The 27,762-nt window shown below is 44.7% G+C and overlaps 3 protein-coding genes and 2 long non-coding RNA genes across 6 annotated transcripts in view; 2 read left to right on the top strand and 3 right to left on the bottom strand.

The window, feature by feature from the left end:
* Nucleotides 1-7,336, top strand: part of plekhm3 (pleckstrin homology domain containing, family M, member 3) — a 31,875-nt gene extending 24,539 nt beyond the window's left edge. For both annotated transcript variants that reach the window (XM_035604926.2, XM_035604925.2), the window contains exons 7-8: nt 1,592-1,749; nt 3,463-7,336. In XM_035604926.2, coding sequence (XP_035460819.2) covers nt 1,592-1,749; nt 3,463-3,628 — 324 coding nt within the window. In that variant the 3' untranslated portion in view covers nt 3,629-7,336. The remainder of the gene's footprint in view (nt 1-1,591; nt 1,750-3,462) is intronic.
* LOC118283195 lies at nt 790-3,601 on the bottom strand. Its single transcript, XR_004784450.2, has 3 exons — nt 3,426-3,601; nt 2,686-2,715; nt 790-2,470 (listed from the first exon to the last, which is right to left on the bottom strand). It is a non-coding gene; the product is annotated as an uncharacterized LOC118283195 (long non-coding RNA).
* A 1,941-nt stretch (nt 7,337-9,277) lies between the features above and the next one.
* On the bottom strand, nt 9,278-19,073 carry LOC118283194. Its single transcript, XR_007032065.1, has 6 exons — nt 17,845-19,073; nt 17,564-17,634; nt 17,231-17,428; nt 11,515-11,581; nt 10,056-10,126; nt 9,278-9,929 (listed from the first exon to the last, which is right to left on the bottom strand). It is a non-coding gene; the product is annotated as an uncharacterized LOC118283194 (long non-coding RNA).
* Nucleotides 12,277-16,953, top strand: fzd5 (frizzled class receptor 5). The gene has a single exon (XM_035604927.2). The coding sequence runs from the start codon at nt 13,098-13,100 to the stop codon at nt 14,850-14,852; it is 1,755 nt and encodes a 584-aa protein (XP_035460820.2). The 5' UTR covers nt 12,277-13,097; the 3' UTR covers nt 14,853-16,953.
* Nucleotides 19,074-19,139: 66 nt separating the features above from the next.
* Nucleotides 19,140-27,635, bottom strand: ccnyl1 (cyclin Y-like 1). Its single transcript, XM_035604928.2, has 10 exons — nt 26,615-27,635; nt 24,828-24,902; nt 24,464-24,507; nt 23,801-23,901; nt 23,376-23,411; nt 23,215-23,266; nt 22,567-22,686; nt 21,983-22,149; nt 20,086-20,248; nt 19,140-19,715 (listed from the first exon to the last, which is right to left on the bottom strand). The coding sequence occupies exons 1-10, from the start codon at nt 26,775-26,777 to the stop codon at nt 19,599-19,601; spliced, it is 1,038 nt and encodes a 345-aa protein (XP_035460821.2). The 5' UTR covers nt 26,778-27,635; the 3' UTR covers nt 19,140-19,598.
* Between the last annotated feature and the right edge of the window lie 127 nt (nt 27,636-27,762).

Below are 27,762 nucleotides of genomic sequence, written 5' to 3'. Positions count from 1 at the left end.
TTTCAAAAAACCGAACACGGCGCTGGTCAAAATGTGAAACTAGCGTCTTCAAAACGGCAGCTCACAAACGTTGGGTTGCCAGTTGGTTCGGACCAATCCGCAAAGATATTCCATGTACTATCAATAAAAACTATTTTGAAAAGGTGGGATAATTAAATGTTTGGCGACTAACTTGACTGACAAGATTGATTTTCTGTTCATTGGTTAAAAAAATGAAGTTGATTCACATCAACAATATCCCTTTGAGAAGCCAAGTAGCATCAATTTAAACAGAATTGCCCGTGACCTTTTGAAAACTTTGTCTAAAACATCGGTCTCACGTTGGTCTGACGCTGATCGGTGGTCTTCTTATGTCGTATTTTGTGCAGTTTGGGTTGTTTGAGTGTAAAACCCTCAGTCATCTCAGTGTAAAGTGCAGCATTGTTTGTCTGTGACGTATCATTTTTTCTGTGAACTGGATCAGAATGCCTCCTCTGTTTGTGTGCGGTTTCTTCCTCCTCTCTCCATCTCGCGTCCTCCTCTTCTCCCCTCGTCCTCGGAGCTCACAAACAGCATGAAGGAGGTTATAATTGGGAGGTCCAGAGCTCTGCCAGGTGGAACCACTTGTATCTGAATACAGGCTCTCGCTCTCTCTCTCTCTCAAGATCTCTCTCTCGTATATTGTATCTCTGCCACTCGTTCTCTTACTTTCCTCCGTTACATTCTCTCTCTCTCTATGTCTCACATTCACTCGTCCACGACGCTCAGAGCTCTGACTGCATTATAATCACGACAGCACAAAGCTTTATGACCATATTTATCGTTTATTTTCTGAACAATTCTGCACAGCCTTTTCTTTTCACTAACTGTGAGTCATCTACTGTCTATTCACTACAGTACAACTAGAACCCCCTGCTGCCAAAACCCCCCGCCCTCAGTTCTTTAAGGAACTTTCCAAGCGTTGCCATTAAAAGGCGTTCAACCTCATTTGCTGTCTTCCCTCCTTCCTTCCCCTCAAGTTTCCTCTCCTCCTGTTTTCCAGTCTTTCCTCAAAGCCAAAGAGGATACGACTTTCTTGTGGTAATTTTGAAATTGGTCTTTAAATGAAGAGGCGGAAGACCTACTTAAAACTTTAACTCAAATAAAAGGGGGGCAACACCATATTATAGGAATACGTTGTTACAAGTAAAGGTTCATACAGACAAGTCTTCAATTCACACTGCCTCTGAAGTTAAGTTCAGACTACACGACTTGCTGTCTTACAGGTCTTGCGAGTTCAAACTACACAACTGACCTGTAACAACTGACAACTTGTTGGAGAGTGGAACATCAGGCTAAAAATCCTGTAGTGTGAACTAGACTTTGAACATTTAAGTGGTGTTCCACAAGGTTCTGTGCTCGGCCCCGTCTTGTTTACCTCATTTATGCTTCTCCATACGTAGTTTTAAAGGTGTATCATGTCACCTCTATGCAGATGATATGTCAATATACATTTCTTTTACCCCCCAAAATTTGACAAAATTGTCTGAATGTAATCAAAACTTGTATGGTTGACACTTTTCTACGGCTGAGAGTCTCTGTTATTGTTGACCGTCCTCTCCTCACCCTCCAGGTGATCGATGGCAAACTGGCTCCCTTCCTGTCCAAGGTCATCAAGTTCGCCAGCTCCCACGTTTTCAGCTGCAGTTTGTGTCGAGAGAAAGGCTTCATCTGCGAGCTCTGCCACAACGAACAGGTCATCTACCCCTTCCAGGACAACGCAACCAGGAGGTACGGACCCTCGGATAACCTTTCAATATAGTTTGAACATTTACTAGGGCTGGATATCCCTTGTACATATGTCTGATTTAGATTTTATTTGCTCTAACTTGTCAAAGGTAGACACGTCTCAGGGCCAATCAGCGTGTACGTATTCTTTCGGTTTTTCTACCCAATTTTAAGTATTCCTATCTAAAGTGGAATATTCTTTATTGTAGTTTGTGCTGCCCAGATTGACTCTGAGTCAGCATGTGTTTTAGGGTTAACCTTTAAAATGTGCTTCTGAGAAGCTTCTCTAGAGGTTCTTCAAAAGGCAGCCAGTTGTTTCAAGAACCTTGCTCTTCTTTTTTTTCCCCGAGTGCACCTAAAAGCACTTGTACATCAAACAAGTCGTGTACTTTTTTATGCTTCTCTGGAGACTCACCGAATGTTCTCTTTCCTCTGTAATAAGCCTCCAGAACAGAGGGCGTCGGAAAACTCACAGGGGTGTGAGGACTCAAAGTGATACGACACCAGAAATGATGAAGATAGATTTATTTCCCCTCCTGGCCCTCGTGTTGGAGGCACCGCTGCTCGTCAGTAACACCGGTCGGCCGCTGAGGGCCCGAGGGATTTGAACGACATGTACGGCTAACACAGTCCAGAGCTTTTGCCACCGACAAGTCAGCAGAGCGATAAGAGCCGATCAGGACTGATTCCTAGAAGAGTCTGAGCCGAGGAGGGGAAACATTGACTGACACACACACACACACACACACACACACACACACACACACACACACACACACACACACACACACACACACACACACACACACACACACACACACACACACACACACACACACACACACACACACACACACACACACACACACCTTGTTGAGTTGTGTTTTATGGCTCCTGAAGGAGGTGTTAACTGATAACGGCCGCGTCTACTGTACTTACTGGAAGCGAGCGGCGAATATTCACCGAGCTCTGTTGATTTAGGACAGGAAATGTGCAATTAGTAAGGTTAATGAAAACAGCCCACCCTGCTGGGTCGTTTTATTTGTTTGTGTCTGTCAGTAATAATAATACTGTACGGGTCAACTCAACCAGCGGTCTGTGCTACGAAGCAGGTCCAAGATATCCTTTCGTTATCAGCTGTCTCAGTTAAATCTGGAACAGCAAATGATTCCACTTATCACTTCACTCCAAACTCTTTTGTCCCGGACAGGATCTTGCAGGAATAATGAAAGTGTTTTTTCTAGTGATCTGATTGGTCAGTTGTTTGGTGGTTTGATCTGCTATCTTGGTGGATTTTTTCCTCGTAAGAAGTGAACAGGTTTCATTGCACTAAAACCCCAGGTTTAAACTCGAAGTTTCCTCGCTAACCACAAACCCCGCTTCCCGGTCAAGGCCCCTGGTTTGCTGTTGGGAGCTGGGGGCATGATGACGTTACGGTAAACACGACGCTCAAACTGGCTCCGGACATCCTCCGGAGTTTGACGAATGCAGCAGGACGTTGTTTTTGCGGGATAGATGTGTTCACAACAGAGGGAACATTTACCCAAGATTGTCCTCATGGGCTCACTGATGATTAATTATGACTTCCTACAACTTCTCATGCAGTATAACTCCCCAACACCATCAAATAGACTACGATGTGTAAAAGTAAAGCAGTGAAAATGAATGAGCAAGCTTACCAGACCGTTGGCGCCGTGTGGTTCTTGTGTTCCGCAGGTGCGGCGGCTGCGGCGCCGTTTTCCACACCGCGTGTCGTCAGAAAGCCCAGCCGTGTCCCCGCTGCGTTCGCCGGGAGCTCCACCACAAGAGGCCGTCCTCCTTCTGGTCGCCCGACGACGACGACAGCCCCGGGTGCTTTCACCTGCCCTACCAGGACACCTGAGACGCACACACTCGGACACAGTAACGCCGGGCCATGATGCTGGACAAAGTGTCTGTTTTTTCCTGATTGGCGTTTGTGTGTGTCCAGGACAGTTGTGCTCGGAGGACGAGCTCTGACAATCTGGTTTGCGTTTTTGCGCGTTCCACACACACACACACACACACACACACACACACACACACACACACACACACACACACACACACACACACACACACACACACACACACACACACACACACACACACACACACACACACACACACACACACACACACACCCCCCCCCCCTACCTGAGCTGAGCTTTGTCCGACTGTACAGAGCAGGGAGGTCAACTACAGACTGAACTACTTGTATTTTGTAGTCAACCATCTTCACACATCATCGTCCACGTCCTCCTCATCCCCTTCACCACTTCCCACTTCCTTCCCAGGGGGTTACACATGTGGAATCACTGCTGGGAAACTGAAGAACTCTTGCCAACGTCTTCCCCCTTCTCACAAGGTCACACACGAGAGGAGAGATGAAACCGAACCGAACATGTTTGAACAATCAGTTCTGGCGAAACGTTCTCTGGTTCCAGCTCGTCGGGTGAAGACGACGCTTTGCTCCTTTTTCTTTTGGTGAAAACAAAAGAAGCTGATTGGGAACGTGTGGATTTATTGTCTTTGTTTACAGACTAAATAATTACCAACTGATCAATCTAATAAGAATAATCATGGGGTGTTTAAGTGATGGTGTGGCTGTAAGATATTTGCAGCTGTCGTCCCCTTGGATTCACGTCGGTTATGACAAATGGAATCTAATGTTTAAGGAAATGTTCACTTTTAGTCAAGTCCGTCTTAAAACCACCGTCACGTGCTCATGCACATTGAAAGAGAATCTCTTTCCTCCTCGTCAAACTGTCCAACACAAAATCCAAATGAATTTATTCTTCTTTTTTGTGTTACTGTCCCACAAGGAAACACCTTTAAGGGAACCAAAAAAAAAGGGAATATTGTTTGTTAATGTTGGAAATGAAAAAAAGCTCCTCTAACCAGCAGTAGTAGATGATCCTTACAGACTGAATCCAAACTGACCACAACTGCTGCTGCTCGTGATGTAGCAATATATACAAACAGTCACATTCAAATCTCTGAGATTTTGGGCTTATTTGTGATTTAACTTAAACCATTAGATAATTCCTTCAGATACAATAGGGCCTTACGCCTGTTGGTGCTCGGGCCCTAATAATAATAATAATAATAATTAGTAAGTACTGAAATCCCTCTTTCCTTTATCATCACATCTCATTCTCTTCAGACTGAGTAATTTCACCCGTAGATGTGCAATGACAGACGTTTAACTCATCTCATTTTCATCAGTTACTCTTTATGTAAATGGGAAATGTGAAGACTTTAAATTCTTGAGCACATTTTCTTCTCTCTATCGTTCTTACTGTAAAATAACCGGGGCAATAATATACTGTAACTTCTCTTTCGTTGTTGCCTTCCCTGCTCCTCTGTGATTCCACTTCCTGTTGTGCTTGACTCATGCAGAATCTATCAAACGTTGATAGCGGCTTTAGCTTTTAGTATCTCTATGCAACCTAGACGGCCTTTTTTAATGACTCACTGCTTTCATACGCGTACAGGTCCGGAAACACCCGTTCACATTGTCTTCACTTTATCACGACGGCTTTGTGTCCATACAGTTATAAAAACACATTTTACAGAAATGTTGGAAAAATGAAATCAATTTGATTGAATTCCTGAAAGACATAAACTAACTCAAAAGGAAAATTTGCAAAAATCTAAAATATGATTTTAATTAAACAAAATTTGACCCAAAATGTTTAAAAATTTAAAACCTTTTGGAAAAGAGAAATAAATTTCAAAAAGCTGCACAACCTGATTTTGTTAGTTTCTCCGACTTCACAAATCTTCTCCCAGCTAACGTCGGATCACATATTTTTGAATAATCTATCATAATAGATTCACGGTGTGCAGCTTTTAAAGTTTGATTTTGCCATAACTTCCGATATTTTGGATGAAAATGTGACTGCTGCCTCTTCCTGCGACTTGTTTTCCATTTTTCCTGATTTTCATTTCAGTGTGGATTCTTTTCCCTTTTCACTCTGAGGCTCCGTCTGTTTTTCCATCTTTTCGAGCAATAAAACCGGTCAGAAAAGGGAATTTTATTTGTGAACAAGACTTACGAACCCCAGTTTATGAGGGAAATATGTATTTGCAGAGATCACAGACTGACAGTTATTCGTGTTTATGAAGTGTGTAGGAAACTAGACTGTAGACTGAGACTAAATAACCCCGTAGTTTTAAATGTGGCAGGAAAAGTGCACTGACGTGTAGAGTTGAATTTAATGTGTTTTTAGTTTGTTTTGACTTTGTTTTGAAGATGAAGTCATGTCGGGGGAAACTGAAGTGAAGTGGTATTAAGTTATTGTTGACTGGTTGTGCCTGCTGCATAAAAGAAATAGTATTTTTTGATATGTATTTGTTTTGTTTGTTTGTTGCTGTGTTTTAAAAATCATTTATTTCATTTTTGTATGCGTGTGACCGACGTCGGGATTTATTTGTGTTTCCGTGTTTTGTATGTTCTGCACAAACCTAACTGAGCCAGACTCAGTAACTGCCATATTTCAGACCGGAGCCCTATAATTTTTCTTTATGTCATTCATTACTATTTGTTACAGGTGATTGGTTAGTCTGATAAGAAGAAAAAAGCCTGAGCCTGGGCCGAGTCCGGAGCTTTACGTAGCAAAGCAGCCTCGACCCGACGGCCGCCGTTTTCAGTTTCTCAGATTATGAATTAATGAAATACGTCTTAGAACATTATGATGCCATGTAAAATGTGTTTTTTGAGGGCAGGTAAATATCCAAATGAAGTAGTTTAAGATCATGTACAAGCACAGAGTTTCTTGAGATGCGTTAAAATTATGTCTTATGTATTAGGCGTCTTTAATTCTGATTGCCTGGTGAGGAGACTCAGGTATTTGGGACAAATTCTTCATATTTTCTGTCATAAACCCGTATTGAGTGAACATGAATTGTTAATTTGTATGCACAAATGAGCCCTAAGCAGATTGAACTCCCAACTTCTGCTGGGTTGAGTAGTTTCCCTTTACGTAGCTGCAGCAGCTCACTTCTCTCGAAAACTTAAATTAATTTTCTTGTATTTGTTTTATGCATCATGTCCACACAACTTGGAAGTGCAGGTTTGTGTTCAGTTGATTTTGTTTGAATGTCTTTCTTGTGTCTTTTATTCCTATCTGGATTTAGAAGCATAAATATGAACAAAGTTTCAATTCTGTTTGTTGTTTTTTTTTTTTTTGTTAAGATAATTTTTCCATGATAAGTTTTGATTTTCATTATGAGTACATTGTATTGTGTTTACAGGTTGAATGAGTGCAGAACTGGAAATGTTCTTTATGTCGCAGGCACATTGTGATCGTTGCAGTATTTTTACATGGCGCTTGGGGGAGAATATATTGTACAGTATTTAAGCAGAGTAACTGGACTGAAACTTCTCTATTTTGCACTTTTTAAGTTATTTTTTCAAGTTTTCTTTACACTGCAGACAAATACTTATGCAAGTACAAGGGAGGTGATTCTTCTGTTCAATCAGCACTTTCCCTCGCGTCTGGTTTGGCTCAAAGCCTCTGTTCGCTCGCCACCGATGCCAATAAAGACGAACGTCTTGAAGATGAAAGTGTTCGAATTCTTTCTGGAGAAACATTCAAATATGGTTTTGTCTTATCACTCTTAATATGCAAGTTTGATTTAATTGAATAGTTGTAGAGCTAAATAACACACAGCGATGTTTGCTAGCGTCGTTGAGCTAACAGCGCTCTAGACTGTATATTTAAAAAATGGACGTAGTCACCGGAAGCCAATGCGGAAGTGCCTGAAGCCTATATTCTCTCAGATGACCAGCAGAGGGCGACTCCACTGGATGCAAAAAGAGATGTCCGTTTTTATCGAGGCCGATGAGAAAATGAATCACTTGATTCATTTTCTCATCGGGTTTTTGGTCTGAATCTATAGTTTCAAGTCTTCTTCAACACAACATGATGCTCGTGTTTTAAATTGTGGTCCCATTGAGAGTTAAATAGACAATTAAACTACTGTCCAATCGGCGCAGGGCAGCAGGTGGACGAGCTTTCAGCCAGGAAATTCAAACGCCAATTTTAACATCTACAATTTCATGACAACTGGACAAACTCACGCGATATGATCGGAAACCTCCAGAGCAGTCGTCGACTGGACCTCTCTCGTCGCGACCCGTTTTTGTCAACCGCTGGTGCCGAAGGTCAAGACAGAAACTTCCAAACCACTTCAACTGCCCGAGTGAATACGCATATTGTCTTTGTGAGGCAGCAGGAGTCCCAGGGAGGCCGAATCATTTTGCCCGTGATGGATGTCGAGCAGCGGGCAAATTGAAGCTGAGTGTCGACCGCGCTTAATTGTCATCGCCAATTAGCGCATTGTGGGACGCCCACAATGGATCAACTGTAGCGAGTAGAACGGAGTCCTTTGTGCTTCTCCAGTGGCCCGCGGGCCAGTCAAGACTCATTTAAGGCCCCGAACAACGACGGGGCAGAAATGCCAATGAAAATGAAAACAAAAGACAGTTTAAGGAGGAAAAGAGGACGGAGGAAAGAAAAAGGGGAGGAGGGAGGGAGGGAGGGAGGGGAGGAGGGACAACGGTCACAGAGGAGGGAAGGGCCGGGCCTCCACTCTCCCAACATGAGGAGAGTGTATGACTTTGACACACACACACACTCACTCACACACACACACACACACACACACACACACACACACACACACACACACACACACACACACACACACACACACACACACACACACACACACACACACACACACACACACACACACACACACACACACACACACACACACACACACACACACACACACACACGGTGCCCCCCTCCACCCCGACATTTAGCGAGCCGCTACACAAAAGCCGGCAGGGCCCCCGTGTTCCCGGTGACCTGGTTGTTCAGAGGCTCGTTGGCCGTGTCGAGGCTTTCAGCAGGTCTGAGCTGAGCAGATTGTCTGTGGGGCCTTTTTGTCCGTGTTGAAGGGCAGGGCCGCTGTTGTTCAGATTTTAAAATGTGTTTCTCTGTCAATTTGTAATCGAGCATAAAACAACTTCCCGTTATAATTGTCTGCGTATTGAAGGGAAATCAAGAATTTCCGTGTTTCACAAGTTCATTCAGCTGTTCAGTTGTACGATCTGTAAATTCTGTCTCTCTGTACACGTGTGGTTATTTCAATCAATTCAGGTTTTGCCAACAAACAAGTCAAATTATAAAAGTGTCCATAAAAAACGTGTATGTCGTGAACTCCTCTTCGTGGTGTTAAACCGCTAAATCCCCAAATACTAAGGTCATGCTCTCTGTGTCAAAATAGATTAGAGCTGCAACAGTTGATCGATTAATGGATTAGTAATCTATTACTAAATTACTCAAACTATTTTGATAATCGATTAATCGGTTCGAGTAGTTTTTTATGATTTTTTTATGTTAGAAATTCTCTGAGTTCAGCTTCTTACATTTGAATATTTCCCACCTTCTTTGCTCCTCTGTGACAGTAAACTAAATACCTTTGGGGTGTGGACAAAACAAATCATCATCTCGGTGGACATTTTATGGACCAAACGACTGATCGATTAATCGAGAAAACAATCGACAGACTTATCGATTATGAAAACGACCGTTAGTCGCAGCCCTACAATAGATGATAAAACACTGTTCACATCGGCGTGTGGACGCTGTCATTGACAACTGCTCCGTCCAATCGGTGCGCGGTTGCAGGTGAAGGTGGGCGCGCGGTGGACGAGCTCTCAGTCAGGCCCCGCCCCCAAATTTTTACGTCTACAGATTGAAGTAAGGAGGCGGAACTACACATCGCCACACGACAACCACGACGACGACGACGACGACGACAACAAAAGCGGGAGTGATGTTTGCTGACGCTGACGGATCACCTCCGTCGAACGAGCCCCCGAGTCTCTGCACGTTGGCTTTGGTTCATGTTCTGTCGTGAAAGTTACATCTTTTAAGTACTTGTACTTTGCCATTTCATGCTACTTCATACCTTGACTCGACAAAAAGTCGCGGAGTCCTGATGCCGGGGGGGTGCCGAGGCTACATCCGTACAATCCCACATTATTGTGTGTATCAAGTGACGAGTTGGTCCCGGGATGGTTTTCACTCGCACAAGGCGCCGGTGATCTGCTCTTCCTCACTCGGACGTTTGAGAGTTAAGGCCTGTTTTTCACGTGTTGGGGTTAAAATGAGTTGGTTAAGAGAAACAAGAGCGAGTGATTCAGTGAGTCAATCGGTGAACACAAAAGAGTGTGTGTGTGTGTGTGTGTGTGTGTATCCCATAGTTACCTCATCAGCCAGTGATGCAGGTCACGTCTCCTTGTGTTCTTGCCTAAGTCTTAGTCAAACAGGCCTGGCACCTGGGAAAATCACCACAGGCAATTACATATCTACATATTTGCGCGTGTGTGTGTGTGTGTGTGTGTGTGTACACATGAGACATTGATGCCATCGAGGCTTTTACACATGAACTCTTCACTGTTTGCTTTCATTTATCAAAGTGGAGGTGAATGAGACCGAAACAGACTCGTCTTGGCTCATATGTTACACACACACACACACACACACACACACACACACACACACACACACACACACACACACACACACACACACACACACACACACACACACACACACACACACACACACACACACACACACACACACACACTCACACACACACACACTCACACTCACACTCACACACACTCACACTCACACTCACACACACTCACACACTCACACTCCCTATGGGACCTTTGTCCCCCAGAGAGCGTTGTGACCTTTGTCCCATGTGGGATGTTGCTGCATGTGTGTACAGAGGAAGAGAGACAGAGAACGAGAGCAGAGTCAGAAGATCTCTTCAATCATTTTGACCTAGATGTGTTTACACGTCATCGTTCTGAACGTGCATCAAGCTTCACCTGCCAGCACCTATTCACTTTGCACGCACACCTGCACGCACACCTGCACGCACACGCACGCACACACTGCATGTTGGGAACTGGACTTGACTGAATATGGAACAAATGTCTGATCAGGTTTGTCATCTACACTGTGTTGACTGATTATTTCAAGAAATACAAAAAAATACAGAATCCTATAAGCAGCTAGGGAAATTATGATGAGTTTATGAGTCTTTTCTTTGCAATATTAGTTGATACACAAACTGATGTAGTTCTGTAAATTCAAACTCACGCCCTCAGATACACCCGTTAAAAAAAGATGTTTTCTAAAATTGTTTAATTCTTTAACCTTCTCCCCTCACAATATCTCCCGGTGTCACCTTCACTGACTGCAGGTGTAATTGAAAAACAGATTAAATATTAATATTCCTCTATACGTGCACCTGAACATCCGGCGTGAAAGGCTCAGTGTAAGGGATGAAACTATAGCATAATTGGGAAAACATGAGCAATTATTAATAATTCAGCCTAAGGGGACCGACTGTTTGAGACCAGCACATTATGTTATATGTACATACAGGAGATTGTTATAGCAGCGCTGGAGTGAGGAAAAGATCTGAAAAAGAAGTAAAGAATATTCCCAAACATAAAGAAATAATGCACAAAGTATTAAATACAGCCTGCAACTTTGAGGAGGAGAAAAATGGTGCAATGTGTGTGGTCATTTGGTTGAGAGGCGTCGGTGGGTGGGAGAGACCTTATCCATCATCTGATGCCTTCAAGCTCCCGTCAGGGCAAACTCCGACCTCCTGATGCAGGAAGTCATAAAGACAACTCACCGATGCGTTCACGTGCTGCTGCTGCTGGTGGGACGTTCACAACCTGAGCAGATGCATCTTCAACGAGCTGCAGAATAAAGAGGGAATAAAATCCAGGAAATTGTTTGAATGTTCAGCAAATCGCATTCAGCAATGACAAATCCATATTAGGATTAAAAGATTTTAAGGGGTTATATGGAGACCAGAAACCTGAAATTATTGTACACATGATTACTGATTAACATTAGTGGATTATTATATGATGATACATTGTGTTAACGCAACACTTAAATGTGGATGACTTGCGCTGGACCTGATTTTGACTATATACTGTAAATTGATCTGAAAACTAGTGTTAAAACATTTGCTTGATTAATCCATCAGGTCAGAATCAGAAAATGAACCGCCAAATAGCTTAATGATTTATTAAAAATTAGACATATGTTGCTAACTGTATGAGTTTTTGCATCAATACAAATGGTTGATAGCCTATAATATAAAATAACATGTATTTACATTGTCTTTAATTGTAATTTGATTTATTAATTTGCCTCACATATAAAGGACTTCATAGCCAACATATAAACATGATTTGAGTTGTATGTCGTCTGTGACAAAGATCTAACAATTCACAATTTAAAAAAAAAGGGTGATTAATAACATATGTGGCCAAATATCCATAACCATCTCATCTCTATTTCTGTTATTTTGGTTTGGAGGAGGGCGTCAGAAGTTAAAGTCTGCCAGTCTCCAGTTTTCGAGTGGGGACATTTCCGACGCGCCCTGAACGCAGCGGCCCCTCGGCGTGATGAGGAGCTGCAGCAGCTTCACGGGGACGTTATTCGTCCCGGGGCTCAGAGGACGAGGCTGCAGCCGCCGCGCGCACCGCGACGACACCGGACAACTTTGCATTGTCCCTCTTTCCCTACTCGGCCCCGGAGGACTCGTCGGATTATCAGCGTGTTGTTGTTGTCGCGGGAGAAGTGAACTCGTGAGAAACTTTTCTCAAGGAGATTAAAAAACAAACGTGCGCGCACAGGTTGCTTTCGCGTCACTGACGGAATAAACCCGGAGAGGAGACGTCAAGTGGTGGTTTTACGCACCGGGCTCCGGACGCACGGACCCGACTTCTTCTCGACTGTTCGACTTAAATTGTGATTTTTCTTTTCCTTCTATTTATTAATCTCCCTGGACAGACTCTAATTCTCTTTTCCAAAGTCTCACGATGCGACTTTTCCTGGCGTGTGCGGCCGGCGGGGTCGGGGACACACCGGTGCTGCTGGTGAAACCGTTCCAGGGCTGTTAAATTGATTGGAACGTGACCACCGGTCCGGAGATGAACTTTCTCCACGATGATTGCGGCACCTCGGGTGAATGATTGACAGCCAGCGGCTCAGCCCCGAGGACCCGAGGCATCGACCGACTGGATCTATAACCGCGAGCAGCTGAAGTCGACGGTCAAGTTCTTTTTGTAAACTTTTGGAGCAAAACGAAACTGTGATTTATCCGGGAGAAAAGAAGCTTTCATGCAGAATAATCTGATTGGCCCCTGTTCCTTCGCTATTAATATACCAGATTCTTAGTTTGGACTTGTCATTTTCCACATGGCATCACCGGCGAGGCGCGCGCCACGCAGCCCGGGGCCCCCGGGGCCCCTCGTGCTCCTGCTGCTGCTCCGCTGCGCCGGCGTCACGCTGGGCGCCTCCAAGGAGCTGGTGTGTGAGCCCATCACGGTGCCGATGTGCAGGGGCATCGGCTACAACCTGACCTACATGCCCAACCAGTTCAACCACGACACGCAGGAGGAGGTGGGGCTCGAGGTGCACCAGTTCTGGCCCCTGGTGCGCATCCGCTGCTCGCCGGACCTGCTCTTCTTCCTGTGCAGCATGTACACGCCGATCTGCCTGCCGGACTACCGCAAGCCGCTGCCGCCCTGCCGCTCCGTGTGCGAGCGGGCCAAGCGCGGCTGCTCGCCGCTGATGAGCCAGTACGGCTTCGAGTGGCCCGAGAGGATGAGCTGCGAGCGGCTGCCCCAGCTGGGCGACGAGACCCTGTGCATGTACCAGAACAGCAGCGAGGCCACCACCGTCGCGCCCCCGTTCCCCAAGCCCACCCCCAAAGGCCGGACCAGACCCCCGAGCCCGCCGCAGTGTGACAGGGAGTGTCGCTGCCGAGACCCCCTGGTCCCCATCAAGAGGGAGTCCCAGGCCCTGTACGGCCGGGTCCAGACGGGGCCCCTGCCCAACTGCGCCCAGCCCTGCCACCAGCACTACTTCTCGGCGGACGAACGCGCCTTCACCAGCTTCTGGCTGGGACTGTGGTCGGTGCTGTGCTTCATCTCCACCCTGACCACCGTGGCCACCTTCCTCATCGACATGGAGCGCTTCAAGTACCCGGAGAGGCCCATCATCTTCCTGGCCGCCTGCTACCTCTTCGTCTCGTTGGGTTACATCATTCGCCTGGTGGCAGGTCACGAGCGGGTGGCGTGTGGGGCCAGCAGCAGCAGTGGCGGAGGCGGAGACCAGCTGCACATCCTCTACGACACCACCGGCCCGGCTCTCTGCACCCTGGTCTTCCTGTTGGTGTACTTCTTCGGCATGGCCAGCTCCATCTGGTGGGTGGTGCTCTCCTTCACCTGGTTCCTGGCCGCGGGGATGAAGTGGGGCAGCGAGGCCATCGCGGGGTACTCGCAGTACTTCCACCTGGCCGCCTGGCTCATCCCCAGCGTCAAGACCATCGTGATCCTGGCCCTCAGCTCCGTGGACGGGGACCCCGTGGCGGGCATCTGCTACGTGGGGAACCAGAGTCTGGAGAACCTCAGGGGATTCGTACTGGCACCCCTGGTGGTCTACCTCTTCACCGGCTCGCTCTTCTTGCTCGCCGGCTTCGTTTCCCTCTTCCGCATCCGGAGCATCATCAAGCAAGGTGGCACCAAGACGGACAAACTGGAGCGGCTGATGATCCGCATCGGCCTGTTCACCGTGCTGTACACCGTCCCCGCCACCATCGTGGTGGCCTGCCTGGTCTACGAGCAGCACTACCGGCCCGGCTGGGAGCGAGCCCTGGCCTGCTCCTGCCTGTCCGAACGCCAGCGCTCGGGCCTGGGCCCGGACTACGCCGTCTTCATGCTCAAGTACTTCATGTGCCTGGTGGTGGGCATCACCTCGGGGGTCTGGATCTGGTCAGGAAAGACCCTGGAGTCCTGGAGGAGGTTCGTGGCTCGCTGCTGCCCCTGCTGGCTGCAGAAAGCCACGGCTCCGCCCTCCATGTACAGCGAGGCCAGCACGGCTTTGACTGGACATACTGGAACTGGGCTGACGTCAGGGATCTATCATAAAGCCGCTCCGTCCCATATATGAACTGACGGACAAGGTGAAACATTTAAAAAAAAAAAAGAAGGACATCCTGAATAGTCGCCTCTCTGGACTCAGAAATACAGAATCCAGTGTGGACAAACATCTACAGGACTGTGACTCTGAATATCAGCTCTAATGAAAAAAGGGAAAAACCTGGATAATGATAAAAATTCAAACTTGAAGTATTTAAAAAAAAAAAAAAATGTCTTCAGCAATTGAAACTGCTTTTCTAAGCGATAGAACTGAAACAGATCTGTTTATCCAGAGCACTGAGAAAAAGAAAAACATATTTATTTATGTATATATTGTATACATTTACTGTAAAAAAAAAAAGATTAGTTGTATAGTGGGATGTTTAGTTATAGTAACCAACCAATGACACTGCCACACGAGAAGTGTTACGACACCAGAGTATCAAATCTCGTTCGATTTGAATTGTATAAAGTTGTAAATATTAAGTGTCCGAGTGTGACCGAGTGCGTTTTGTACAACTACAAACTGAAACTGCAGAGAATCAATCTTTGTTTAAGTTTTTCTCAGACTTGGACATCAGGTGAAAATCAAACAGAACCAAATTTAGTCGTTATAATGAGCAACTCCGTTTATGAAAAAGTGAACTAACTTTGTATGTGTCATGTGAACTAACGGGATGAAACTGCCCCTTGGCCTTTACCCCCACCTGCTGGTTCACAGCGGAACTGATCACAAACATGGACCCCCCCAACAGATTAACACAAGACCATAGATTTTTATTTTAACCAAAACTCTACATCAAACAAAGTATGAATTACAAAAAGGAGTGGTAAAAGTGAAATCTACCATTGGAAAACTTATTCTTATGCTAAATCAATCATCTTAAATGTTGATTTCTGTTCACGATTCTGCTATGGGCTCACGAGATAGCATTTCAGTGTCCCTTAACTGGTACCCGGGCCTCATTTTGGGAACCACTGCTCCACATTTTTTTTATGATTTCGTGTCATGGAAGCTGAACAGACATAAGACGTAAGGGTCACATGTTTATCCTCAACTGAATGATAAATGAACCACCAACAGCTTTGTTTCAGATTCTCAGAAAGAAAAATTTGCTGCAATTTTGCTTTAAAACCGGAATAAACTGAATGAATACCGTTAGTTTTGGAAACATTTGGAGATGTCAACGTGACAATGTTATAGATCAAGCAAAACAACTAATTAACTGATAATGAAAACCAGATTATATTGTGTAATACAGGTGAGAGTCAAAAACATTTTTTGAAATCAGGATTTCCGATTTAAAATTATATTCAGTATTTGAAAGGAAACTGCTAACATATGTGGTCAAGCAATTCATAAAAAATGATAATCACTTAAAATCTATAGAAGAAAAATCTATTTCCGTTTCAACACGTTATTTTTTTGACAATTATGTCTTAGAGCAGTAATTTTGTTGATAAATAAAAAGAACATCTAAGGAACTTTTGGAAGATAAATCAAAACTGACTGTTTTCACACTTGAAACGTGTGAATCTCAACAGAGTCGTATGAACCAACGAAACTCTTCTCAGTTGTCAACAACGTTATATTTGCAGGGACCTGTGGTCTAATGTGCATCATCTGATTTCAGGAGCAGCATAAACTGAATGAACCGCTCGCCTTGTGTTTCTGTCGGGAGTTAGAAGTGTACTAATATAACTGAACCTGAAACGGAGAGAAACAAACTACAAACAGAGACGCTGCAAACAGTCACAGCATCGAAAACCAGTCTGTGTATTAAATTACTAAAAGAAACAGAAGCAGATTAAATCTTGGGTTTGTTTCCTGCCTTCTCCCTCCTGCTGTGATGTTTTGTGATGTGGTCGTTCGGTGTCGTTGGCCAGTTGTGTTCTTTTTTCTTTTTTTTTTACTACTGCGTATCCATGTGCTAGATAACATGTCTAATTTATTAGTCTGATTTGAGTGAATGTGATCGTGTGAGTGACGACGAATGGTAAAAAATTTTTTTGTCAAAGTGTAAATCTGATTTCACGCTGATAAATTCCCTCACGAGATATTTGAAAAAAAGATTATTGTAGGTTTTGATTCATATTGTGGAATTAAAAAACTGAGTTGATCTCGAGTTTGATGCACGACTCGTAAACATTTTTGTTTCTTTATCGGACATTCTGTTCTGTATGTGTTGGTTTTTACTGAAGAGCGTACAAACTTTTAAAAAGTTCCAATAAGTGTGCAAGAATAAAGACGTGTGCGCACTAGTTTGTCAACCGAAATTTGAATTTGTGCTCAATATCAACGAGAAGAAAAGTTGATTCAAATAATTTCAGTGGAAAACTTATGTTAACAGTTTTATTGGTCGAAATATGACGACTAATCAAAAGTATGGAAGTTTTTTTTGTTATTACCTAATTTCTGCTGACTCCAGTTTTCCTTCTCGATTGTGTCGTCGTCTTCTTGGCAGGGTGAAACCACACTGGTATTCGCTTGCTCATAGCAGAATCCGCCATCTTCGAACTGGTGAGTGATGATCTCATCATAGAGCAGAATCCAATGCGACATGACAGACGTTGACTCATTCATTCACTTAACTCCTGTTGGTACCTCTGTAGTGAGTAGCAATCAGAATATTGTTTATAATAATTATAATTGCAGAAATAGATATAGAGGAGTTTAGTTAAACGTACTAAAAGCTCCCCTCAGTATTGTGGTCGTATGGACAAACTGTCTGAGTACATTACCTGAAGGTCCAATGACCAAATCTTCATGATGAGAGGAGAGTGAACGATTCTCTGGTGCCTTCACGTTCTCACTTTCAACAAGTGTTTGTATCATAAAAGAAACATTTCAAATTAATAAAAAACAAAAACGACAACAACAAAAACAAAATGAAGAAAGCCCCGTTAGTCATCATTATTCTGACAACTCGTCCAGGTAAATCTTTTTGCACCATCTTCTAAGAAGACAGCCTACGCAGTGGTCGCAGTAAATATACATAAAGACACATATGTATTTGTGTTACTTTTCTCATGATGTCATTGGACGTCGTCTTTGTTTCGGGCGAGGTTGCTCCAGGTGACGTAGGCTGCGTTTGCAGGATGAATCCAGGAGTCCAACACTGACACGCATTATTGATCTTCTCACGGTCACAGATCAAACACACAAAACAACTGTCAATGACCACAACACATCTCTGTTACATGATTAGTGTTTATTTAAAATACTCCATCTGCAAATGTTTTTTTGTTCCATTAAAAACGAGACAAGTTTCACAGCTAGTGGCCTACATAGTAAGCAAAAAGGAGGGGGGAGATTCCATCAGTGTCTTTTGTTTTTTTTTATCCTTTCTCTCTCCCCTCATTATCTATGTAGTTCGTTCAAAAGCTCCGGTCAGGGTCTGGGACGAGCACGGGATTGGTAATCTGTCACCAGACTGACGCTCCTGACACACACACACACACACACACGCACAACGACCGACTGAAGGTGTGCTCACTTCAGCAGGCTCCTGTAGAATATTTATAGTTTAATACTTCTCGTCCGAGACATGCTCTAATGCTAAATCCAAATGGGTACATGGTTTACTCAAACAGGATGCAACACCACTGGTATTAACAGTAAACAAGTTTGATTTACACTCTCAAAAGTAACTTTTGGTATTAATTCTAGTTTACAAGAAAGAGCAGTTTGCATTTGTTGCGCCTAAATATGTGTTTTGGTGATATTCTATAGTTTTCTTCCAACAACACCTGCAATGAATTGATCTAAGAACGATTGCGTGTGTGTGTGACATCTGATATGAGTGAGATGATCAGTCACACTCTGTTGTGTACTTTGAGTTTGTGCCAACACACACTCACTAGAACATCACATGTTCATTAATCTGCCTCTTAAAAATAGTCACATTACCAGTGTCTTCCTGCTGTTTGAGTCACGTTTGATAAAACCTCCAGCTGCAGGTTTTTTTTTTTTAGGAAAACTTCTGAACCTTTTGGGTGAATTAAATTATGAATTTGTTACCCATAGTCATCATTTGTCTTCCGTACAACTGACTGCAGTGACTGACACAGATCGGTAGGACGGTCAGAGAGTTGGTTGGGATTTTTCCCCCATGGGATTTGGTGAATAATAAAAAGAAATGGTCCAACACCAATCTCGTCCTTTAAAGGGGCAGTAAGCGATTTCGTAGAATGATTGATTATTGATTGATTGTTGATTTACTGACTGCACTGGTCGGGGCTCGAACCTGCAGCCTCAGGTATGGGAGACGGACGCGCTAACCACGAGGACAAAACCCCGAGTCGTAGCATCTGTCGCTAGCACGTCTCTTAACGTGTCAGGAGTGATTTTTACAAACTGCACACAGTGTTTTGTGGTGGATTGGATCAAGATCACTTACTGCCCCTTTAAGGCTACCTTGGACAATATTTGAAATTGTTTTTCTGACAATCCCAAGACTACTCCTTAGTGATCGACTGCACCAGAGTCATTCCTACCACACTGTGTCATGGACATGAGGGGCCATCAAGAAATAAATTAGGGATTTGTAAAAAAAAACAAAACAACAACAGCTGTGTGGGAAGTTTTAGATTTCACAATCATGCAGCTCTACGGCTGTGATGAGAACAACTGTCCAGGGGCGAGTCACACAGTAACATTTCTAGCCTGATTACTGCCTGGTGCGGCTGTGTCGAACCCTGTGAGGCGGCCGTGTTTGTGTCGGGGTGAAGTGGGCTTTGGGGAATCAAGAGGGGCAAATGGCGGCGGTAGTGTGGCCTATGACAGCACAGCATTGGAGCGTCGTATACCTATCAGGTTGTCTGCGCTGCAGGATCGTCTCATTGCGGAACGGCTCAGGTCCTTATACTTGTCTTCACATAGTCTTGAAATGGCCTGGAAGAGGGAAAAAAAATAGCAGAGATGTAGGTAATTGAAAACTGATAGAAAATGTAAATACATCGTTACCGAACCGGAGGTTTGTGAATTCAAGCACGGAGCAGAATCAGTGACGTGACCTAGTTCAGTTGTAAACATTCAGCTATGGAAACGGGACGGTAGAGAAAAAGTTACTCTCTTTTCACTTCAGACTTTGAAGTAGCCACCGTCTACACCGAGACGGCGACTAATCTGAGGTCAGAGGCGGATCAATGAGAGTGCAGAGGGCTCGCTGCGGGGGCAAGTTAAATATTACTGATTAATCCTAATGAGTCAAAGTCAAAGACCGGTAAACGACCGGTCAAGGTCCCGAGGGTCGGAGGCTCACCTCTAGCTTCTGGGCACGCTGGTTGTTGAGAGGCTCCAGGGGGAAGCTGAGGTTGTTGTCGTCGGCCAGCTGCCGCAGATCAAAGTAGTACTTGGCGTAGACACTGGCCGGCACGTTGATGTTGAACTGGAGAAGTTCCAGGAACTGACGCTCCATCTCGTTCCTGGAGGCGAGAAGAGACACCTGAGGGTTATTCCAAGGATTCTGATCTGTTTCAACTGAGCTGAGCAGTGCAACAGAGCAAAATACATAAGAGACCCAAGGAGAGGGGGGACAGATGCATGATGGTTTAGGTCAGTTGAATACACAGACAATCAGTGTACAGTATGTGAAAGACGAACACAATCTCATCCAGTTCCTTAAGAAATGGTCGCACTGTAAACCTGTCAAGCATTTATTTGTGTTATTCGTTTCAAGTTCAAATTATGAAGATGGAATCGAATCTCTTCCACAGAAAGAGTTAAACACATTCACACTCGCAGGTAAATCAGACGCGTCTCTCTCCGAGCGCACGGCGAAAGGATCACAGCTCGTCTGTTTTCTGAGACTACAGGCTCCAACATTCTTCTCCTCATCCTCATCATCACGGCAATGAGAAGAGTGAAGGGAGGTGGTCGTCAAGGAGACAGCATCCGGGATGCTTTGTTGGTCAGCAAAGGTGGTGTGTGTGTGTGTGATGTCTGGTCTCCCAGGGCAACTAATGGAGTGGGCGAGAGCCAGGGCCATTATGAACAAGGAGTGAGAGCACTTGAGACCCTCCCCTCCATTTCTCTCTGTTTCTCTCTCTCTCTACTCTTCTTCCCCATCCCTCCATCCAGACCCCACCGGGGGCTCACAAAGACACTTCAATGGCAGCAGTGGAAACAGAGCGAGTGTAGGTCAGACGTAATGCTATACGAGAGGAGGTAGGGAGATAGGGGGCTCTCGGACATAGAACACACACGCAGGCAGTGCGGCTTTCCAAATCACAAAAAAACAAGGAGGCACTTTCAACCTCTTTTATATACAACTACACACAAATACACGGAGAAGCAATTGTAGGAAATAAAGCCTGGCTGCTCCAAGTGCAGCCCTCTGGCCTCTTCACGTAGAGCCAAGCGAGAAAAGATGCGACAGCTTCCATCTGTCCCGGCACTTCTCTTCCGCTGTCTGCTGTGAGTGCATCTTTGTTGTTATGTTTCTTCTATTAGGGCGGGGGGGAAGAAACATGTAGTTTCAGAAACCTGCTTTATTTGTTAGGAACATAGAAAATACCTGGAGCTTAGATGCCCCAACAACTGTCAGCAGACGAATGTTAAATCCCAACATGTTCCGAGCCAGAAGTAGAACTGGGTTTTCCCTGGACTTTCCTTCCTCCTTGGCACATCTACATTATATAGATCTATTAAAGTCTGAGTTTGGAGTTTAGTTTGAGCCCTCTAATGCACTTTTGTGGCCGTCATTCGTAGACCCACTCCGTCTCTGTACTGTTTGACATGATCCTTGTGCAGGTCTGCCTTCTCTCTGAGAGACGGCTTTTCTCTGACTCCTAAATCTAATCTCAGCCGGTTCACACTTGATTGCAAAACACTGCAGTGCTCCCTGGACTTTATGGTCCAATGGACACGAGGCTGTTTGGTTACACCTAGAGGTTCTGTTAATGATAATCAGAACCCCAACCAGGGAAACTCCCAATCAGAGAGTGTGCACCGTGGCCACTGTTCCTCACATTCCTCTAGTACCAGCAGGTGACCCACAAGACACCTTGATCGACAGACACCTTTAGATTGACGTCCAAACTTCGACCAAAAACCACAGGTTTCATTCTTGTGATCACACGTGTTGCGGTCGCTCTGGCCGACCGACAGATGCGACTTTTTCGACCTCATGTCCCTTTACGAAAAGAACAACAACTCACATGTCCTCCACCGTGATGTCTTTCAGGATCTGGCAGTAGTCGACGTTCCACACAGCCTGGTCATCCCAGACTTTGGAGGCCAACAAGATTGCTCCCAGGACGATGCGCTTCCAGTTGGCGGGGCAGATATCCAGCTCGGCGTAGGTCAGCAGGCGTTCCAAGTACACCTTGTGGAAGAAGGGAATAAAAAAAAAAAAAGATATATATAAAAAAAAATTAAAAGGCCATGGCAGTTCAATCCTTATTAATTTCCTTATTAATTCCTAATGACAAACAATGCTAAATCCAATTCCTTCATCATTAAAAGGTTAAATGTTGACGTCGATATTATCCAATATGAAAAGTGACAATATTTTGACCGTATCATCCACAGTCATGCGTCACTTGTATTTGGGACATGACTTTACTGCCCTCTGGTGACAGGACAATCCAACATCACAGTATTTACCGACATGTGTTGTGGTCTACACACCGCTGCTCTGCACTTCACCAAAGTTCTATAAATCACGGGACAATTGCATGAACATTTAAGAGCATCTTTAAAAAATGCTGGACCAACTTTACGCAGATGTACAGCCACTTACGAGAGTGACGATGGCACATTCTGCTGTGAGCTGTGCAGCACTGAAGAGCGTCCGGACAAAGCGGTAGATCAGTTTGTGTTCTGGGTCGACGTGGGAGTAGTCGTCTGGCACTGGCTCTCTCTGTGTGGGATGAGAAGACACACAGACATGTGTGAGGGAAGCCGCGTCTGAAAGCATCATGGTCGTTTCATTGCAATGTGAACATACAAGGCTACAAGCACGTGTGGATGCGAACAGGCCTGTAGTTGTTCAGAATGTTTGATTTATCTCTTGTGGTAGAATTATCTCTTCGTTTTCAGTTTCGAGTTTTCCTCCTCAATCTGAGCCAAGAGCTTTGGCAACTTCACTGAGGAATGAGACACAACTCTTGCCTCTTTATCAAAGACTATAACTGAATGGAATTCATTTACAGAGACTGCCAATGAAAAGGAGACAGGAGTGTCTTTCCTTCTTTTTCATTGATTGTTTTTTAAAAAGCTGTGAATCATCCCTTTTTAATGATTCTTTACCAAGTGCTACACTTCATCTTTTTTGACTCAACGAATCAAAAATGACTAGCCTGTGGAAATTTTACTGATGGACGGCAGGTCAACAGACAATGACTGGCAAACGTTTGTTAGTTTGTGGAAACCTCGTCAATATACTCACTGATAAAGGGTGCAACTTCTCATCAAAGATGTCCAGTGACTTGTCTGAGTCCCTAAACAACAAGCAATACACCACAACACAACTTTAATGCGGAATAATTTCAGCACCATAAAAGTGCCACATACTATAGAGTAAATATCAAATTAAAGATGTAATCTCACCTGTTTTTGATGTGGTAGTATATTGCTAATGTGACACTGGAGACAGAGAGTAAAAAAGAATGTTTTATAGCTTCAATAAAAACAATCTCAAGGGTATTATAATGTCTGTGTATGTGTATGTGTGTGTGTGTGTGGTTGTCAGAGAGCAGAGCTTATGGTGCGACAAAACATCTGCAAACATCCAGCGAGGAGATTTCCCTTAAAAACACACCACCGAGATAATCCCGGTGAATCCCGGTGAATTGTGATTATCCAGATTCCCACTAAATTAATTTCCTAAATTAGGTGTAAGAACATCTGTTTCAGTCACGCACCCGTTGAGTATTACTGAAGGATTACCAACGCTGTGATGCAACAGGATTTTATCATGTGAAATTAATGACTTTTGGACAACAGCGGTGTGCGTGTGTGCGCGATTCTCTCACCATTTGATTGTGCTTTTGAGGTTTGGCTGGCTGACGGTGCTGTCGTCTATGAAGATTGTGGAACAGGAGCTGTATTTCTTTGACAGTGGACCAGGAGATACCTGTAGACATTGGAACCGCAAAATAAGAGCTTTGTCCGTGGATAAAAAAGTAGGGGGAAGTCATCCTTTCTGTGACTGAGGGAAAACAATGCTGAAAAGAACGGGCAGAAATGACTCGGAGTTTTAAAAAATCTGTGTGAACAGTTAAGTGCACCAATCTCTCTTTTTTTTTTAGATTATATTTAAAAAATCTATAACAATCTTTACTTTCAGCAGATTTATGTTACCTCTATGCCGTCACTTGTCACATTTAATGTGTTATTTTTGTGATTCATTTGGTAAAAAGGCAACACAAAGAAAAATATTATGCTATCAGTTTTGCCAATAACAAGATTGTTGTTGTCTTGTTTGACCTTATTTAACGTAGTTTAGAACTAGATGTACTAGCCTTTATGATGAGTGCCAATTTGTTGCAATACTTCCTGGAATAACAATGGATACAATCAGCCTTCATAAACCTGAATTGCCTAAATTACAGTGTAAACTCACCTTCAGGTCAGTAAAGACAATATAGTTTAGCACATTGATAAAATCAGCTATCAGATTCATAATCAACACTTACATGACTGATGTGATTTATGTGGTTGCTTTTCCTCTTGTCTCGAACTGTAAAAGGAAGAGAAATGTTCAACAAATTAAATTACTCAGACATCAGTCTGAGTATAGAAAGAAACTGTTTACTCGTTCGTGGACTTGACTGTTAGAGACGCCTGTGGCTCCTGTGGGTGTGTGATGCAACTTCATCGCGCTCCACACTGAAGCCAGTGATGAACAGTAACAACTATAAAACAGGACCTTGGAGAAGCATTATATTTAATCCTACATCAAGCGTTTCGGATGTGTGCATTCGCTCTCCAAAAGATCTTAGGGGAAGTCAGTTAATGTGAATCGCTGCTGAGTGTGTGTGTCGTGTTGACGTTGCTCACCGTCTGTCTGAGACTTGCTGAGGAAGATGGTGCTCGCTCGGGCGTGGTCTGAAGGGTTGGACTCCAGTGCCAGCTCTATCAAAACAAAAAAGTGTATTAAGTATATTATACTGACAATTCGTCAAGAGCCCAGGGAAAGATGAGGACACGTCGATCAACTATGCTGGTGAGAGCATAAATCTGTAAGTCGTCGTTATGCGACATGAAGAACTAGTGAGTCGTAGGACTGTCTTCTGCATGAACCAATCTGAACAAACAGGAAGCGAAGCTGACTGCAGATATGACGAGAGCACCGCCCAGGAAAATCTTGTCTGATAATATCTGTGGGTCGAAGACCAAAGTGAGTTGACGACAACAAAACAGACTTGAGAGATGAATGTTAACTTATGGATCGACTGATGGACAGTGTATAAAAAAAGGGCTAAAGTTCCTATACAGTTTACTCGCTGGTCAGAGTCGGAAAGTTATGCTTGTGAGAACTGTTTGATTTCAAATCCAGTTTGCCTGAGTGGAAGCAAAAAACAGCCCAAAATGTTGTCTCATTAGCATGAATGTTTCACCAATCACGTGGGCAACTGTGTTTGAAGTAAGAATAGACCGACCAGCCTTTTGTCCCTCCAAAAATAGATGTGAGTGATCAAGTATAGTATTAAAAGCATTTCCCCCTCCGAGGTTGAATGTGAATAAGTGACATTATTGTGGCTGGTATAGCTACTCTTCAAACTAAATATACAAGTACAGTGAAATGTAGCAACTTGAGTATGTACCAACTGTAAAGTCAAGCAAATGCAAACAAAATAGAGCACTGACTGGATTATACACACCAGCCTGACTTAAGAGAATTGTTCCCCATCCAAATCCGTGCAGACAGCACGTTACATAAAAGACGAGGGATTAGGCGACGGCGGCGTTTGTGACGCGGGGACGAGGCGAGAGGAGAGACATGAGGAATGTCGGTGAGGACTGCTGGTCGGTCTCATTCTGACCCTTGGCCTTGTCGACAGCTGGTCGCACCACCACACTGCACCCATACAAGGTGTAATAGCCTAGAACAGCATGAATGTAATGAACGCTGCGGGTCAATGAGGAGTTGCACCGTTGGGGGCCACGGGTCACAGCATGTTATTCACTTTGGCACATTTCAAAATTCACTTCTGGTTAAAGAAGCACGATAACTCACTGCCTGATGAGCCATGGAAAAACAAAACTGAGGGGTTGGTATATGAACTGACAAGAACTGATTTTACTGCTAAATGGCTGCGTGGTTAACGTGGGCGCCGGGCAGATGAGTGGTTTGTTTTCATTGTCAATGTCTGACTTGGTAACATGAAGCCAGTGTGTGATCGATTTGATGCAGTGTTCAGCTCCAGAGTGCCAAGAATGTCATCATCATCATCATCATCCTCCTCACCATCATCAACGGTGCACTGCTGGCAAGAGGGATGGAGGTAAACAAGCCTGGTGGCAACATGGGAGGGTGTCTGCTGTGCACTCTCTCTGCAGTTGTGATTATATAATATCATGACAATAGTAACTGGGTGTGTGTGTGTGTGTGTGTTTGCACATGGATGGGGCGGATTTGGAATGTGTGTGTTTCGGTGAGATCCCTGTTCCCTCTTCTCTCTGTGACTGGATCAAACAAGACAGCCAACCTCCCCATAGACAAACAGAACGTATGCACTTCCAGCTCAAGGTGTGTGTGTGTGTGTGTGTGTGTGTGTGTGTGTGTGTGTGTGTGTGTGTGCGTGCGTGCGTGCGTGCGTGCGTGCGTCTGTCCATCGACCCACCGTCGGGCACCTCTCTGTCGCTGATGTGCTGCAGGTAGGGCACGGTGTTGTCGTCGCTCACCTCGGTGCTGGTCTGGATCTCCTCCAGTCGCTCCGCCGGCTGCCTCGACGGCAGCTTGGGGCTCGACTCGGGGGAGACGCAGCACGACACCGTGTTCCCCATGGCCCGGACCCGGGCTGTGCGCTTCTCGCTTGTTTCGCAGCCGAGTCCGAGTGGTGCAAATAGTTTCGACGGCTAGCTGCAGTAAGCCTCGCCCGGCCTCAGACACATTACAGGGCGACGAGTCTGTGCCGACACTACACTATCTCTCTGTGCGCTAATGAACCACCGCCGTCCGACTCCCAGGACTCGCATTCCTGTCCATCTGTGGGTATGTGGTGCTCGGCTCGCCCCGTTGTGGCACAATTACCGTCGTCTAATGGACGATGTATCTTTCGACGTCTTCGTGTAACGACAACGATCAGCTGCTATAGTAAGATGCGGGCTGTCGACAATTCATTCATTCATTCATTCAACACCCAAGAGTTTCGCCGCTGTGTGGCTAACTAGCATGGAAGCTAGCTAACTAGCTAACTACTTAACTTTCTTCTGCTCAACATTAATTTCGCCTTTGTCCGTCGGGTAAACACAGCCGACTCTATACGACACATGTGTTACGACTCCGACACGTAAAAACCTGGCAAATACATTTTATGACACTTTCCCTAAAAGAAAAATTCCTCAGATGCCTTCTCGCACCCGGTCGGGCGTATCGCCAAATCTAGCCCGAGGCTTCTGCGGCCTCCAGCAGAGAACGAAGGTAAAAAAAAAAAAATAAATAAAAAAGGAGGAAAAATCCAAGAGTGTCAAGTCAAGAAATCCTCAATGAGGTCAGAATATGGAAGTCGTCTCCTGGTTCTTCTTCAGACGACTGACTCTGTTCGCTGGTCCGGACATCGGTGCCTACACCCGGTCAGATTTGTGCTGGATGTCCTACCAGCCACCGCCGCCATCTGTTGCCGGGCCGGCGCTCCCAAACTGCACTACTTGGCCACGGAGACGCCTTAGTCCCGCCCCCTCGGGAATTTAATTCAATCGCATTGGCTGAAAAAAATGAAAACGGAGATCTCTTAGAGCCGCCCATTGGTTGAAAGGAGCTGTCTGTTTG

The sequence above is a fragment of the Scophthalmus maximus genome, chromosome 14, assembly GCF_022379125.1.
Source record: "Scophthalmus maximus strain ysfricsl-2021 chromosome 14, ASM2237912v1, whole genome shotgun sequence".
Taxonomy (NCBI): Eukaryota; Metazoa; Chordata; class Actinopteri; order Pleuronectiformes; family Scophthalmidae; genus Scophthalmus; species Scophthalmus maximus.
Note: the sequence above shows the minus strand (reverse complement) of the source record. Positions and strands in the feature narration are given on the sequence as shown.